Here is a 15,843-nt window from a genome sequence, read left to right as displayed (position 1 = left end):
TCTGTGGTCTGGGGACCAAGTCTGGGTCTGAGGAGAGAGTCTAGGAGGGTTGGTGGCCTGAGTGTTCACCTCCTGGCTGGTTTCTGAGCATGTGCGCCTCTGTTCGCGGGTCAGGGCTGTGGTTCAGATGCTCTTCACCTTGACATTCTAGGGAGCTGGCACAGATGAAAAGGCTCTCATCGAAATCCTAGCTACTCGGACCAACGCTGAAATCCGGGCCATCAATGAGGCCTATAAGGAAGGTGAGTCTTTGGGAAGGAGGCCTGGGGCCCAGCACAGTGGGAGGCCAGTGGGGGAACAGCCAGGTCCCCCAGCTTCCAGCTCTGCCCACAGCTCTGTTCATCTCCCTTCACTCAGGCCACGAGGCTTTGAGAAGTGCCTTGGGTGACCCCAGCCCTGTGTCTGGGGAAAGGATGCCCCAGACAGAGAGTCCCAGCCAAAGGCCTGGAGGTAGAAGAGAGTTTGTGTGGGAGTGAGGGGAGAGAGCATTGCCGCCGCTGGAGAGGAAGGGCAGCTCTGGGTGGGAGGCCTGTACAGCCACACGGGCCCTGCATTCAGAAGGCCCGAGCTTGACTGCAGGCCACACCATCACCATCTTGAAATTCTAGTTAATGTTTTCACCAGTGACCCTATATTATTTGGAAGAGCCTTGAATACTGGTCAAAGTGTTTAAACTTTTTCTCTCGTAAGCAGCTTTAAAGTGGTAGAGTTTGTGAGCAGGGGAGTGACGTGGTCAGAGCTGTGCTTGTGGTCCAGCAGCTATCACGCAGAAGGGAAGGCAGACAGGAGAGTGAAGACAAGGAGGCTGTTATGTGGGAGAGGCGACACCTCACCCAGGACAGGGCAGAGGGAGGGGAAGGACTGATGGGGCATATCAGTGTCAGGATCAACAGATGGCTGGGTGCCCCCAGGAACCAACTACAAACTTCTTTATCCCCATCAACACTGCTGTGGCTCAGGTCTGAGCCCCTGGGTCCCCCCGCCAACCGGCTGCCCACACCCCCTTTCTCTGTCTCAGACTATCACAAGTCCCTGGAGGATGCTCTGAGCTCAGACACATCTGGCCACTTCAAAAGGATCCTGATTTCTCTGGCTACGGTGGGTGAATTCATGGTCCCGGGCCTGCTAGGCTCTCTGGGCCCCGGGGGGGGGGGGGCAGGGTTGCTGCCTAGGGGGAGGGGACAGGAGCCCAATCCTGATGTAGAGAGGGTGTCTTCCCCACTTGCCAACTCAGTCCCACCATGAGGCAGTTACTACCTGTGCGGTGCCTTCTCCGCTGTTTACTTTTCAAAGCTGGTTTGGTGCCACTTCTCCGGGCAGCCTCCCATGATGGCCCTCAGCCTGGCTTTTTGGGCACCCTGCTAACAAGACAAAGCCATGTAGGTGACCTTTCCCTGTGCTGTTACCCAGGAGCCGCTATCACCATCTCTTGAATTCTCACAGCCAGGTGCCAGGCTTTGATGCAGGTTTCCTGTGTCTGAGCCAGGCCTTTGGCCAAGTGCCTTCCAGACATTCACATTTAATGCTCACGAAGCCAACCCTACGAAGGCAGGATTATTGTCCCCATGTTCCAGCTGCAGAAAAGGGTTCAGAGAGGCAGAGTGGCTGATCAAGGTCCTGGGGCTGCTGAGGGACAGTGAGGGTGGATGTTTGGGGACTGACCTTTCTCACTGGTCCTGCTGCAGGGGAACCGTGAGGAGGGAGGAGAAGATCGGGACAAGGCCCGGGAAGATGCCCAGGTGAGACCCTAGCAGCTCCAGCTGACATCAGGCCATGCTAGGCCCCGGCTCTCTGGGAGTGTAAAGGCTCCTGGCAGGGGCCGGGCTGGTTTGATGTGCAGACACTTAGACGCTGGGCCCCTTGCACCTCTCCAGCCTTAGAAGTGAGACTTTGAGGGCTCTCAGAGCTTTCAGAGCGATGTTCAGGAGTGTGGTACTGGTCTTACTGGTATTTCTTGTATGAAGAGTTAGCCTTAGAGCCCCAGACCTTCAGAGCTGGAAGGGAATTACATACAGATTATTCAGGTCAAACTCCTTGTGTTACAGTGGGAAACAGGCCCAGAGAGGGCGAATGACTGCTGAAAGTCACACAGCAAATCAGTAGCCCAGGTGAAATGAACCAAGAGGGAGCAGGTCTGGGAGTTTGCTGGGAAGGAGGCCTGAGTACTTAGCTCCTAGATTATTATATATGAAATGGGACCAAGGTTGAAGGTTATATCCTGGGAGAGCCTAGAAAGTGAGTTTATCAAGGGCTGGGGTCTTTGTTTTGCTCACTGACGTGTCTCAAGTGGCACGTGATCAGAACTCAATATACATTTGTTGTTGACTTAATAAGGGGGTAGGGGTTCTCTTGGGTCTCTTGGCTTCTCTGCTTCTGCCTTGCTCCTGAGGCTTGGGGAGCTTGAGGTCTGGAGATGACTTCTCATGGAGGCTGGACAACCCCAAATCCTTTGTCCCTAAGCATCCCTATGGCTAGGCAGTCCCTGCTGAAGCTATCCGCATTGTCCCCACTCACCCGTGCCTTGCTCCAAGCACCTTGTGGCCTGGTGCAGGTCCAGGTCTCTCTCTCTTTTGCTTGACCCATCCCCGGCCCCACAAAACTCTAGGTCCAGAGATTGGGCATAGATACCACAGCCCACAGATCCAGCCCCCTTTTATAGTTGGTGGGTTGAAAAGAGCTGTGATGGATCAGGAGTCAGCGCACCAGCTCTATTCTCAGTTCCACCCACAGAGGTGTGGAATGTTACAGCAGCAGCTGAGCTGGAAGGATCCTTAGCTGTAACCTGACAATTATAAAACTATTAGAATGCTTAGTACTAAGCATGATGCTAAAACTGTTTTATACGTTTTTATGCCCTCCCCTTTTTTACCGGAGGAAAATGAAGCTCCTTCCATATCCAACGGCATAATTTCTGAGTACCCATGTATAATTTGAACCCAGGCCTGCCTGACTCCAAAGCCTATACTTAATACCATCTAATATCCTCCAGGACCCAGAATAATTATTTCCTTGCAGCTTCCAAACCAGTTTTCCAGTTGTCTAGCCCTGGTTTGGAATTCAGCCGTCAGAAGCTGCAGGGTTCCATTCATGGGTATTCCAGCTGTATTATGGGTATGCTTTGGGTACTAGTCTGGGAACCAGCCCCCTAGAGTAGCTTTCTGAGGATGAATTTCATTCACTCTTTTAATAATGTGGCCCCATTGTGCTGTTGAGGGTCTTTGAACCTGGCTTACTCCTTAAAGCTCACCCCAAATCCATCTTCCATTCCAATGCTTGTTGGAAGCCTGGTGCCTACCTATGAGGCTACGCTTCCAGTTGCTACCAACAGGGGGCAGCGGTGAGCCTTGCTGGCAGCCCTTGCGGAAGAGAAGGGGTGAGAGAGAACCTGGGTGGAAACAACCAAAGGAGCCAGAGCCCTGCCTAACTCCGCTGCCTTTCCAGATTCACAGATGCTAGACCCTGATCTTAGTGTGGGCTCATTTTCTTATAACTAGAAAAGTAATAATGTATTCTTTTGTAGAAACTTTAGAAAATAGAGACAAGCCAAAGAAATCCAGAACCTGTTAGTAATAACCATTATTAAAATTTGGAATATATCATTCTAGTTGTCTTTTACACACACACACACACACACATACACATTCCTGATGTATAATAGTTAAAAAATTTTAATTAGTATTCTGTTAAAACTGTTACATATTATTTTTAAAAATCAACATTTATTTATTTTTTAAAAATATACCTTTATTGATTTCGGAGAGAGGAAAGGAGAGGGAGAGAGAGATAGAAACATCAATGATGAGAGAGTCATTAATCGAGCCCACAACCCGTGCATGTGCCCTGACCGGGAATCGAATGCCGATCACCTGGATCCTAGGTGGACTCTCAACCGCTGAGCCACTCCTGGCCAGGTTAAAAGTCAACATCATTTATTGGCTATATGCTATTCCATTTAAGGATCTACCAAACTTTATTTAACCAGCCCTCTTCCTAGTAACCAGCTCTTTTATCATGTGCATAACTTTTTCCTTAGACTCAGTTTCTAGAGGTGAAATGGGAACGCTGGCAGAAAATACATCTAAAAGCTGAAGGCATTTGATGTACAGGGCCAAGTTCCCCCTAAAAATTCTAGATAATGCACATTAGTACTTGGCAGTGCTTGTCTGCTTGTTTTCACCTCCCCTCCACACTCTCACCCTGGGCACCTAGAACATCCTGACGCCCTTGGAAGTCTGAGTCTGTTATGAACAAGGTGACATATGTCCTGTGTTCCCACAGTCATTGCCAGTAGCTTCCCTTTCACTCTCAGGGTCCCAGTCTGAGCAATAAATAATATAGATAATCTAATTGTAGAACCAGAGTGAAATGAAGAATCGTGGCTAGTTTTAGATAATTCAATCCCCGGATTGTATTTTTTAATATAACAGCTTTACTGAAATATAATTCATATACCGTACATTGACCCTTTTAAAATGTACACTTCAGTGGTTTTTGGTGTCCTCACAGCCTTGTGCAACCATCACCACAGTTGACTTTAGAACATTTCATCATCCCCCAAAGAAACCCTGTACCTATTACAGTTACTCCGCATTTCCTCCCAGCCCCCCAGCTCTAGGCAACCACTTATCTACTTTCTGTCTATAGAGTTGCCTGTTCTGGGCATTTCATACAAATGAAACCATGTAATATGTGGTCTTTTGTGACTGGTTTCTTTCACAATATATTTTTAAAGTTCATATTATATATATTCATTCCTTTCCATTGCCAAATAATATTTCACTGTATGACTATATAACTTTTTAAAAATCCATTTATCAGCTAATAGACATTTGAGTTGTTTCCACTTTGGGGCTATCGCTAATACTGCCTGCTATGAACGTTTGCGTACGAGTCTTTGTATGCACGCTTGTTTTCATTTCTTTTGGGTATATATCTAGGAATGGATAACTATCTTTAACTGTTGGAGGGACATCCCAGATTAACTTTCACATGAAATAGGCTAACAAGGAAAAGCTTTTGTGTTGACTCTCTGGGAAATTATTTTAGTAACCCACTGCACTTTTCATATTACAAATATTATTTTAAAGGTGCTTCGGAAAAGTGTGTCTGGAGATCTCTGACCCAAATAAATGAAGAATGTTTGACACCTTAATTCTTTCTTGTTTAACTTTTTTAAACGTATTCCTCTTTTTAAAAAAATACTAGGCATTTTTTAGCATAACTTTTTAAAAAATTGTAGTAAAACGTACATAACCCATAATAAAAATACATATAACGTAAACTTTACCATCTTAACCATTTTTAAGTGTTTAATTCGGTGACGTTAAGTACATTCACATTTTTGTGCAACCATTACCCCCATCCACCCGCTGACCTCTCTTCATCTTGTATAACCGAAACTCTGTGCCCATTAAATAACAGCTGCCCATTTCCCTCTCCCAGCCCCTGGCAACCACCATCCTACTTCCTGTCTCTGAATCCGATGGCCCTGGGTTCCTCATATAATCGCTGTCATACAGTATTTGTCATTTTGTGACTCGCTCGTTTCACTTAGCATGATGTCCTCAAGATTCAGCTAGGTTGTTTTTAACGTAGAAAAGTATAAATAAAACCCAGAAGCATCCCATAATCCTAGTAACCCTGATAATTCCGATTTGGCATTAAAATAAAAAATACAAACAACATATTTGTATCTTGAGAAAATGTCAATATAAAATTTCAGGGAAAATGAAATAAAATGCAAAAGCTCCCCTCTCCTCTGTGGTCTTTCTCAACGGTACCCACTGTCAGCAGTATCTTGACCATCCCTCTAGTGTGACTTCCCGCTAAATAGGTAGGAGCGAGTGTGTGTTCATCTCTTCTTATCTAGAGAAGAGGAACACTTACCCACAGTTACACACTCTTAGGCTACACTTTACTTTTTTGCTTAATTTAAATGGAAACCCTTAGCTCTGCAGACCACTCATTGTTTCTAAGAGCTGCGTGGATTTCATTTTCCGCATCTGTGACTGGTGTGGGGTGTTCTCTATTCCCACGGCTGGTGCATAATGAGCGCCCTTGGGCTATGTCTCCCCGACTTTGCCAGTCTATCTGTAAGGCAGATTCCTAGGCACACAATCGCTTCATCAAACAGCATGTGCGTTTTAAATTTTGATGGACATCCCCAGCTTCTAAAATGAAAAGTTTTCAAAAGCGTAAAGCTGTTGGGAAATTTATGAAGAGGATGCTTTTGGTCCATAGCTTAAAGGATCAGCAGAGCTTTGGGAACATAGACAAAGGCAGCACTCAGCCTGGGGTGCACGGGGCTGGCTGTATTTCGTCCCCGGGCTCTCCGAGTCACAGTACTCGCCTTACAAAACCGTGTCCTAACACCAGAATTTTGTGCTCGGCATAAGGCAGCAAATAAAGCTGACCCCTGTAAAATGACTGGACAGCTGGCATTTCCCACCTGATTGGCTGTGTGCCCCCTGCAAGTCCCCTCCCCTCCAGGCCTCAGCTCTCCTATCCTGTCTGTCACTTGAGGGCATAAATGACCGGTCTCCCCAGGCCCTTCCGACTCTGAATGTGGTGCAGGGTGTAGAGAATGCAGCACTTCTCACGTTCTGACTTCTCGGTGGCTTTGGAGGTGATCACACTAGGTCTGGAGTCACCCTAGGTTGGCCGGGTGACGTCGGGTAGAGTGCCCTGTCCTGTGTTCTCCCCTACCCCTCGGGTGGTGGACATTTTTATAATTAACTCCCAGGCCTGTCCCCTTTATGAGCTCCAGCCCAAAGGTATTTTCTCTCCTCCCTGCTCCCGAGTCCCCTTGGGGCTTCTTGGGACCTCTGCCACCCTGAACCACGCCCCCTCCCCCTGCACCCCAGGGCCCCCAGAGCCACCCTCTCCGGGCCCTCTCTGACTCTTGCCTCCCCCTCTCTCTCCTCCCTGCTCTCAGGTGGCTGCTGAGATCTTGGTGAGTGTCGTGGTCTCCCCGTGGGTTTTCGGGCCTCTCTGAGTGAAGCCTGATTCTGGCTGTGGCTCTGGGCGGGGCTGAGCGGGGCAGAGTCAGGCAGTGATTTGGGGTTTGCATCTCAGCTTCTCTCTCTCCTCTAAGAACCCCGCTGGGTAAAAAAAAATGGGCCAGGCAAGTGTTTCCCAAACTTTAGCCACTCACTTCCCGCATGCTCTGTGCCATGTACCATGAGCTGTGAATATTTTTCTTTGGACTCGTTTTTTTATAACCTGAAATCAGTTGTTTTAAAGGGAAGTTAAAAATCAATGTAAATAGAACTAGTAGCTGGCCAGAAGATCATTGTGGAAACGTAGATGTGGCGTGTTAAAGTATGTGTGACATTGTGACACTCGGGGAAACACTGGCTCGGCCATTTTTCCTTGCCTGTGTGCACAGTCACACTTGCCTGCGTCTCTATGCCGAGTGCCTGTTTGTCCCTTCCCTGGGTCGCAGTGCTGTGGCCCTGAGGCTCAGCCCCTGTGTGTCAGTCCCCAGGGTTCCCGGGAACTGGTGTCTGTTGAGGAGGTCGAGGAAGGAAAAAGGGGCTAATGTCAGCGTCCTTGGGTGGCTGGCTTAGCCGAACTGCTAACTGCCCTTGGCCTAGGCAGAGACATGAAAGTGAGGCATAACCAAGGCTTTCCTGTGTCTTCCTCCCAAATCCTGCCCCCACCTGGGCTCCGCAGGAAATAGCAGACACGTCCAGCAGTGGAGACAAAACTTCCCTGGAGACGCGTTTCATGATGATCCTGTGCACGCGCAGCTATCCGCACCTCCGGAGAGGTGAGCCTCACCCCTCCCCTTTTCAGGTCAGCAGGAAGACCCTCAGGTCTGCTGCGAATCTCAGCTCTCTGTGCCAAGAGGAGCCAGTCGCCCGCCCACCCACTCCTTACCCAGCAGTAGCTATGATGGCTGATGGGGACTTGGGAGCCCTGGGGTCTAGTCCTGGTGCCATTCAGCCTTGCGCCCACTCCCTCCACCTCCTTAGGGGGCAGGCAGGACGCCTGGGATAAGGGAAAGCAAGTGACTTCCGCCTCAAGGCAGCCAGCCCGATGGATTGGCAGTGGCTGCCTGTTATTCTGTGTTGAGAAGGATTCCGAGGTTCTGTGCCCTGATCCATTGGTGATGTCAGCCCGGAGCAAGGCAGTGCGGGGTGGTGATGACGTAAGGACCCCATACCCGTCTTTGAGCCACAGGCTGCCACATGCACCGGGCACACCTGTATGCAGTAGCCCTGACATGAGGTGATCATGAAGTGTCCTTTTCACTAAGACTTTTACATTTTAATATGCATTCACCTGGCACTTGTCAGTAAGACATGTAAAGTGCTTTAGCAGAGTGGCTAAAAGGACAAACCAAGGAGCTGGGCTGTCGTGATTCAGATGTCCCACTTACCAGCCCTGGGGCCTTAGGCAAGTTAGTGAATATCTGTGTCTTAATTCCCTTAGCTATAAACTGGGAATTTAGTTCTACCACACATGATTGTTGTGAGGATATAAGAAATGTAATTCATGAGAAGCACTTACCACAACACCCTGCACATGTTAACTTCTGCCATGTTGTCATTATGATTACTTAGAGTAATCTCTGTCCCAACCTGACACAGGAGGAGGGGAGGCCTAGAAATGGGGAAGGGGTCCTCCGAGGTCATTCAGTGAATTCGAGGCAGAGCCGTGACTAGGACTTGTCCAGGGCCCTGGGGCAGTGCCTGACTTGATGCAGTTTGGCTCTGAGCCTAAGGCAGCCTGAGGTCAGAACTTGCCTCCCACAACCAATGTGCACCTGGGCACAGCCCATACCTGCCGCCCCTCTCCTCTTTCCCAGGCACAGCCTTTGGGGGGAGATGGCTGGGTGGTCTCCCTTCTCTCTCTGAGCTGAAGCTCACCCCCACCTCTGGGGCTTCTCTTGGGGCCAGTCTTCCAGGAGTTCATCAAGATGACCAACTATGACGTGGAGCACGTCATCAAGAAGGAGATGTCTGGGGATGTCAAGGACGCGTTTGTGGCCATTGGTAATGCTGGGACCAAAGGAAGGGGGTAGAGGTCAAGAGCAAGGACTGGGGGCCCTGGGAACATGGCCAGATTTCCTGAACAAGTGGCTGTGGCAGCTTCCTAAACGACTAGTACTAGAAGGTCAACACTGCCACGTCCGGGCTCCAGGGGTCCTGCCAACCTGGGGACCCGTTCGGGACTGCAGGGCAGGAAGAGGAAACGGCTCTCCCTGGGGAAGAAACCAGGAGGGCGGTAGCAGGGCTGGGTGGGGGCGCAGTGTCCTGTGGGACTGGGGCACACACACGCACGCACACTTGTGCTCACAGCACACACACACACACACCCCTTTTCTTCCTCCCAGCACCTGGACCTCTTTGGTTCCTCTCTTCTTGATAATTTGAGTCTTTTTAAAAAAATTTTATTATTCAATTGCAGTTTACTTTCAGTATTATTTTGTATTGGTTTCAGGTGTACAGCATAGTGGTTAGACGATCACATACTTTACAAAGCGTTCCCCCCGGTATTTCCAGTGCCCACCTGGCACCACACATAGTTATTACGATATTATAGACTGTATCCCCCACGCTGTACTCTACGTCCCTGTGACTGTTCTGTAACTGCCAATCTGTATTTCTCAATCCCCTCACCTCTGTTACCCAGTCCCTGGTTAGAGTTCTTGACTTTGACCATGTCTTTTCCGTCTGGATCTCAAGTTCTCCAGCATTTTCTGGGGTGGGGATGGGTGGGGACCAGGGGCTGCCAACCATCCTGATTTGCGCTAGCACCAGGACTGTCCCAGGCAAAGTAGGGCGAGTTGGCCACCTACCCTCAGAGTTGCAGCGTCAGCACACCGGGGGCAGGGAAGGAGACTTTGCATTTCTGCCACAGCCCCAGGTGATGCTCACTGATGCAGCCATCCAGGAACAATTCTGAGAGCTGGTACTTTAAAGACTCCTTGAATCTGAGCCCCCCTAGGCTGGAGCCCAACACCTGAGTTTTAAACAAGTTCTCCTTTGATTCCAATGCACTTAGATGTTTGAGACCTGGGGCCTGGGTTCATGAGGGTTCCTTCCCTTTGAGTCCTCTGCTCACCTTTGGTTAGCTACATGCACCTCCACCTCCGCACCTCTGCAGGAAGTGAGTTGCAACCCAATGAGAGCCAGTCCCAGGAATGAGCCGAGGGGGCGACATCAGGAAGGGGGAGTGAGTGTTATCAGGCCCTGAGTATGACCCTGGGGTTGTCAGTGACCTGCAGGCCCAGGTTATGGGGAGAGGAGGTGGGAGACGAAAGCCCCGCCCAGAGTCTGGGTACAGTTCCTCTGACCAAGTTCCCTGCATCCCTCTCTTCCTGCCAGTTCAAAGTGTCAAGAACAAGCCTCTCTTCTTTGCCGACAAACTTTACAAGTCCATGAAGGTAAGAAAACTTACTCATTTGTTCCTTTCCCTTCCAGCACTTCTGCTATCCCCCAGATCAGGACTGTGACAGCTGTGTCCCCCATTGGTATTTAGCAGCATCTGCCCTGTGCCTGGCTCTAGGATTGTAGTTAGTCTTCAGCCGGTGGGGGGAGGGGTGACCTTGCCCCCCAGGGAACACTTGGCAATGTTCTGACACATTCTGGTTGTCACAGTTTGGGGCGTGACAGCTGCTTGCACCTGCTGGGTAGAGGGCAGGGATTCTGCTAACAGCCTACAGCGCACAGGAAAGGTCCCCACAACAAAGAATGATCCGGCCCCAAGGCCAAGGTTCAGAAACTTGCTCTGGGACACAGGGCTGAGTGAGAGGGACACAGTCTCTGCCCTCTCAGAGCTCACATTCTAGCAGGTGACACAGTGCCTCGTATGACAAATGATCACAAAAGGTAGCAAGTGCTCAGCTCTGGGCCTGGCCCTGGCTTCCTGAAAACCCAGGCCACGCTGGCCACCCTCTCAGCCCAGCAAATGGAGTCTCAGCTGCTGACAGCCTGGGGAGGCTGCATGGTGGGAGCGAGCCTGAGACCCCTCATAGCCTGCAGTCCCCAAACACGACAACCGTTTATTGAGCACTTACCATGTGCCAGCTCTGATTCCTAAGGTGCTGATCGAGCTCCCTGGGGGCAGAGGTGGGCCCTGGCTGTCCACACGCTCCCTGTCCTGTGCCTGCTCCTTGTGCCCTGTGTTAGTTTTCCAGGGCTGCTGTAACAAATGACCACCCATTGAGTGGCCACAGAATTTATTCTGTCATGGTTCTAGGGCCAGAAGTGCAAAGTGAAGGTATTGGTAGGATTGCTTCCTCCTGGAGGCTCCGAGGGAGAAACTCACTCATGTCTCTCTCTAGCTTCTGATGGTTGCCAGGAATCCTGGTGTTTCTTGGCTGGTGGATGAATCCCTACAGTCTCTGCCTTCTCTGTATACATGTCCACGCGTCGTCTTCTTATAAGTACACCAGTTGTTGGATCTAGGGCCAACCCTAATCCAGTAGGACCTCAACTAATTATATGTACAAAGACCCTGTTTCCAAATTAGGTCTCATTGTAAGGTTCCAGGTGGACATGAATTTGGGGGGCCACTCTTCCACCTCATACAGGCCATTTTTGCCTGTCCAGCCAGTCCTAGGCCCGGGGGAGTTTGGGTCAGGACTATCTGTGGCAGACAGAGGCAGAATATCCCACCTAGTTTTGGACGGAAAAGGGAGGGATGGATACCTGCTAGTCGTCGTCTGACTTGGCCTTGTTTCTTCTGCCCTGTGTCTCCCTCACACCCGGCTCCACCAGGGAGCCGGCACGGATGAGAAGACCCTCACCAGGATCATGGTGTCCCGGAGCGAGATCGACCTGCTCAATGTCCGGCGGGAGTTCATTGAGAAATACGACAAGTCTCTCCACCAAGTCATTGAGGTGAGGGGTGGGGCTAGAGGTCAGTGGGGAAGGGGCTGAGAGGCAGATCCCTGAACAGAAGATTCGAAGTCCTTTTTTATTCCCACAGCCTTTTTCTCAATGATATACCTCTTAGGACAGCCAGGATGTTGCTAAATGAAAGACCTGCCTCATTGTTTATACCAAAATAAATTCCAGATGGATCAAAGGTTTATAATTAAAGATTTCCAAATAAAACAAGAGCCGTTCTTTTTGCTTTTTAAAATTTTTTTATTGAAGTATAATTTACATACCATAAAATGTACGTGTTTGAGGGTATAATTTTAAAAATGTTAGTAGATATGAGTTGTGCAACTATTGCCACAATCCAGTTTAAAGCATTTCTATCACCCAGCTACGGATCCTTGTTCCTGTTTACCTATTTCCACCCCCAGCCCTGGGCAACCATCAGGTGACTTCCTGTCTCTGTAGATTTGCCTTTTCTGGGTATTTCATATAAATGGAATCATGTAGTATATGATCCTTTTGTGTCTGACTTTTTTCACTATGGAGCCCATTTTCTTATATTTGAGACTGGCCAGGATCTTAGTTTGATGTTGTACTTGGTTGACAAGACTGTGGCAAATCTCACAGGCAGTTTCATGCATACTTGGTGGGGAGGTAACTTGGTAGCACATCTTTAAAGGGGAGTTTGGAGATTTTAAAATTTAAGATGTGTACGTTTTGGACTTGGTATTTCTATGTGTAGGAATTTATTCTACAGACATAGCCATACCTGTTCCCAAAGTCACATATGGGAATGCTTATGCTAGCATTGTTTTTAGTAGCAAGAGTGGAAGCCCTCCTCACAGGACTGGTTAAATAAATGGTGTATATCCCTGTGGTAGAATACGATACAGCCATGAAAAAGCATGAGGAGGCTCTGTGTGCTGGTTTGGGATCTTCTCTTAATTCAAAAAAGTATGATTCAGAATAGTGTGACTGTCATACGTTCATTTTTGTGTAGGAAAGGGATGTTCTATCCATACACGTATTTGTGTATGCACACACTATTCTAGGAACGTGGGCAGCTGGGAGGAGGGGGCATGGAGGCCATCAGGATTGTTTTCACTTACTCAGCTCTCCCTCTTCCTCTCCAGGGCGACACGTCCGGAGACTTCATGAAGGCCCTGCTGGCTATCTGTGGTGGCGAGGACTAGGGCCGCCGGCTCTGGCGGGCACCTCGGCCAAGAGATGGTCATCAACACCAGCCACCGTGACCAAGCCTGATCTCTCCAGCTTCAGAGACTAAGGAAGGGGCAGGGGTGGGCTCTTTTCATCAACTGGGGTTTAGGAAAGGCTCCCACTCCCAGGGGCCACTGAAGGCCCAGCATGGTCACTCCTCACACCTGAGCAGCTGAAGACCCATCGCCACAGAGTCTGTCCACCTCCACCCCCCCACCCCCACCCCCACCCCCGTCCCTGCCGCAGCCCCTGCCCTGGTTTGGCCGCTGTCAAATCCAAAAATGTACTGAGCCTCTGTCTATGAAATGTGTACTGTGTGTTGTTTGAATGGTGGGCGTGGTGTCAGCCGCGACAATTGAGTGTTCTTGGGAGGGGGCGCGGCGGGAGGAGTGATTGTCTTCTGGCCAATGGACAGCCCTGCCACCACTTCAGCTCCCACCTCCCTGCGGGTGGTTGTGCTGGAGCACTGAACCAGAAGTCCGGGTACCTGGGTTCAGATTTGCATCGGCCACACGCTCGCCTTCAGACCTTGGGCCCGTCTCTTTCCCTTCCCCAGTCTGTGTTTTCTCATCTAGAAAATGAGAAGGTTGGGCTGAAAGATCTTGGCTTTTCTTCTAATATTGACATTCTAGGATATTCTTTCAGATCATTGGCTTTACATTTCTCTCTTTAAATAAAAAGACACACATAAACACATTTCTAGCAAGGATCTGTGTATTTGACCTAGAACCTGCAGCCTACATTATCCGCATTGGAGCCTGCCCAGGAGTGAGTTCTATCTTCATACTCTCCCGGGGATCCCAAAGGAGAGTCAGCTGTGGGTTGTGTGCCCCCCCCGCCCCCCGCCGCTTGGATGTTTGTCTGTGTGCTCTTCATCCATTACAACCAAACCCAAACTTCCTCTTTTCAACTCTTCAAGGGCACCAGATGTGATCGTGATCTGGGGAGGCCCGTGGAAAGTTTCCACTTTGTGAAGATCACTGATAAGCGGTAGAATCAACTGCAGTTTCTCTGTCTCCCTTCCCCCAGCTCTGCTTCTACTCCAAGACCCGGCTCTAACGTCCAGTGATGTGGCGTGACGGTGCCTGCGGGCTGGAGGGCCTGCTCCGCGTCCCGGCGTCCGGGCCGTCCTGACCTGTCCTGGAAGTTCACTGTGTGTTTACTGCAGTTGCTGTGCAGGGACTGTTTGTAGCTGGGAGACCTGCTGGGTCTGGTCTTGTCCTGTCCTCAGCGTGTGACCTTGGGCTCGCCTGTGCCCGCTCTAGGCCTCAGTTTCTTCATTTGTACAAGGAGGGGTTGTACCCGACAGTTTTAAAGAGCCCTCTCTTCATCTCTGACAAAATGAGTCTGAAAGTAAGACAACTTACCTTGTGTCTTCTCCACTTCCTGCCTTCCACCCCATGGTGAGCTAAACCCCATGAGAGTCAGCTGAGCTTTTTTCGGTATTTGCCCAACTTAATTTAACTGTTACCAAAAGATAAACTAATAAAATGGTTAAGAGCTGTGGAGTCAGACCTTTGCCATTAACTGACTGAGCATGTCATCTCTGAGCCTCAGTTTCCTTATCTATAAAACGCCCCAGTTCTGCTTGTCCTGTAGCCTGTGCAGGGGGGAAAGAAGAAGTGCAGGGTAGGGTCCTACCTGGCTTGGAGTCACCCGCTGGCACCACCTGCCCTGAGCAGTCTCCACTGTAGGAGCTGAGAGGTGGATCCCAAGATGTTTTCTGAGCTTTGTTCTCAAGAAGTCAGCTGCAGATCACAGAGGCATCCAAAGGCAAATGTGAAATTTCCTTAAAAATACGTACTGAAGGGAAAACAGGCTGGGAGTGGAAAGGAAAGAGCCATGGTATCCGAGGGAATAGAAGTCGGGAGGCCCCATGAGGGGAGAAACTAGGAATTCTAGAAGTCCTAGACACCAGGATTGAGGATAGCTAACAGCCCTCTTGCTGGACGAGATACTGTTCTAACTTCCCAACACACACTTTCCACTTAGTTTTCATTCAGTTGGGTGGGTTGTATTCTGGGATTGGTCAGTAGTAGGAGGGGGACCTCAGGGTTTGTGGAGTAAGGCAGATCAGATTAGAAATAGGAGTTCATGTTCAATTACAGAGGACCTTATATGTCCAGATTTTATCTCATAACCCAAGGGGAGCCTTTCTTGGGTAGGGAAGGTGTGCATGGAGCCATGCATTTCAGAAAAACATGAAGGGCCCTGGCCGGTGTGGTTCAGTTGGTTGGGCATCATCTCGTGCGCTGAAAGGTTGCCAGTTTGATTCCTGGTCAGGGCACATGCCAGGGTGCAGGCTTGCTCCCCAGTAGGGGTGTGCAGGAGGCAGCCAATTGATGTTTCTCTTTCTCTCTTCCTCTCTCTAGAAATCAGTTTAAAAAAAGAAAAACATGAAGGGAGGGTGGCCAGTTGGGAGTCTATTATAACAATCCCACTAAGACCCAGGTGCCTGCAGAACAATCCACAGTTTTTTCTTGAAGCTGTGGCACTATTCTGAATCCAAGGTACCTCATTCGTTCGTTCATTCATTCATTCATTCATTCATTCAGGCAACTTATACTTACTGAATGCCTCCTATGTGCCAAGCTATGTACTCGATGCTAAAGATGTAAAAAGTTAGACCCAATTGGTCCTAATCTTTAAGAGCTTCCATTTGAGTGTCCTACCCAGCTCCCTCCAAAGCACCTATATCAACTGGTAATGTACCAGATATCGCTTCTGTGGCCAGAGTTCAAGGGAGAGAACTGGGGACTAAATTAATACTAAAAGGAAAGAGAAAGCA

General features: G+C 49.5%; 1 protein-coding gene across 2 annotated transcripts in view; it reads left to right on the top strand.

Annotated features, from left to right (window-relative positions):
* Nucleotides 1–14,563, top strand: part of ANXA6 (annexin A6) — a 50,863-nt gene extending 36,300 nt beyond the window's left edge. Inside the window, exons 18-26 of one of the 2 annotated variants that reach the window (XM_081135670.1) lie at nucleotides 152–242; nucleotides 1,019–1,098; nucleotides 1,686–1,739; nucleotides 6,935–6,952; nucleotides 7,675–7,771; nucleotides 8,904–8,999; nucleotides 10,335–10,393; nucleotides 11,730–11,852; nucleotides 12,971–14,563. In XM_081135670.1, coding sequence (XP_080991796.1) covers nucleotides 152–242; nucleotides 1,019–1,098; nucleotides 1,686–1,739; nucleotides 6,935–6,952; nucleotides 7,675–7,771; nucleotides 8,904–8,999; nucleotides 10,335–10,393; nucleotides 11,730–11,852; nucleotides 12,971–13,030 — 678 coding nt within the window. In that variant the 3' untranslated portion in view covers nucleotides 13,031–14,563. The remainder of the gene's footprint in view (nucleotides 1–151; nucleotides 243–1,018; nucleotides 1,099–1,685; nucleotides 1,740–6,934; nucleotides 6,953–7,674; nucleotides 7,772–8,903; nucleotides 9,000–10,334; nucleotides 10,394–11,729; nucleotides 11,853–12,970) is intronic. The other variant, XM_081135669.1, reaches the window with a different exon arrangement.
* Nucleotides 14,564–15,843: the final 1,280 nt, after the last annotated feature.

The sequence above is a fragment of the Miniopterus schreibersii genome (genome assembly GCF_964146895.1).
Source record: "Miniopterus schreibersii genome assembly, chromosome: 4".
Lineage (NCBI taxonomy): Eukaryota > Metazoa > Chordata > Mammalia > Chiroptera > Miniopteridae > Miniopterus > Miniopterus schreibersii.
This window is presented reverse-complemented; position numbering and strand designations above follow the sequence as displayed.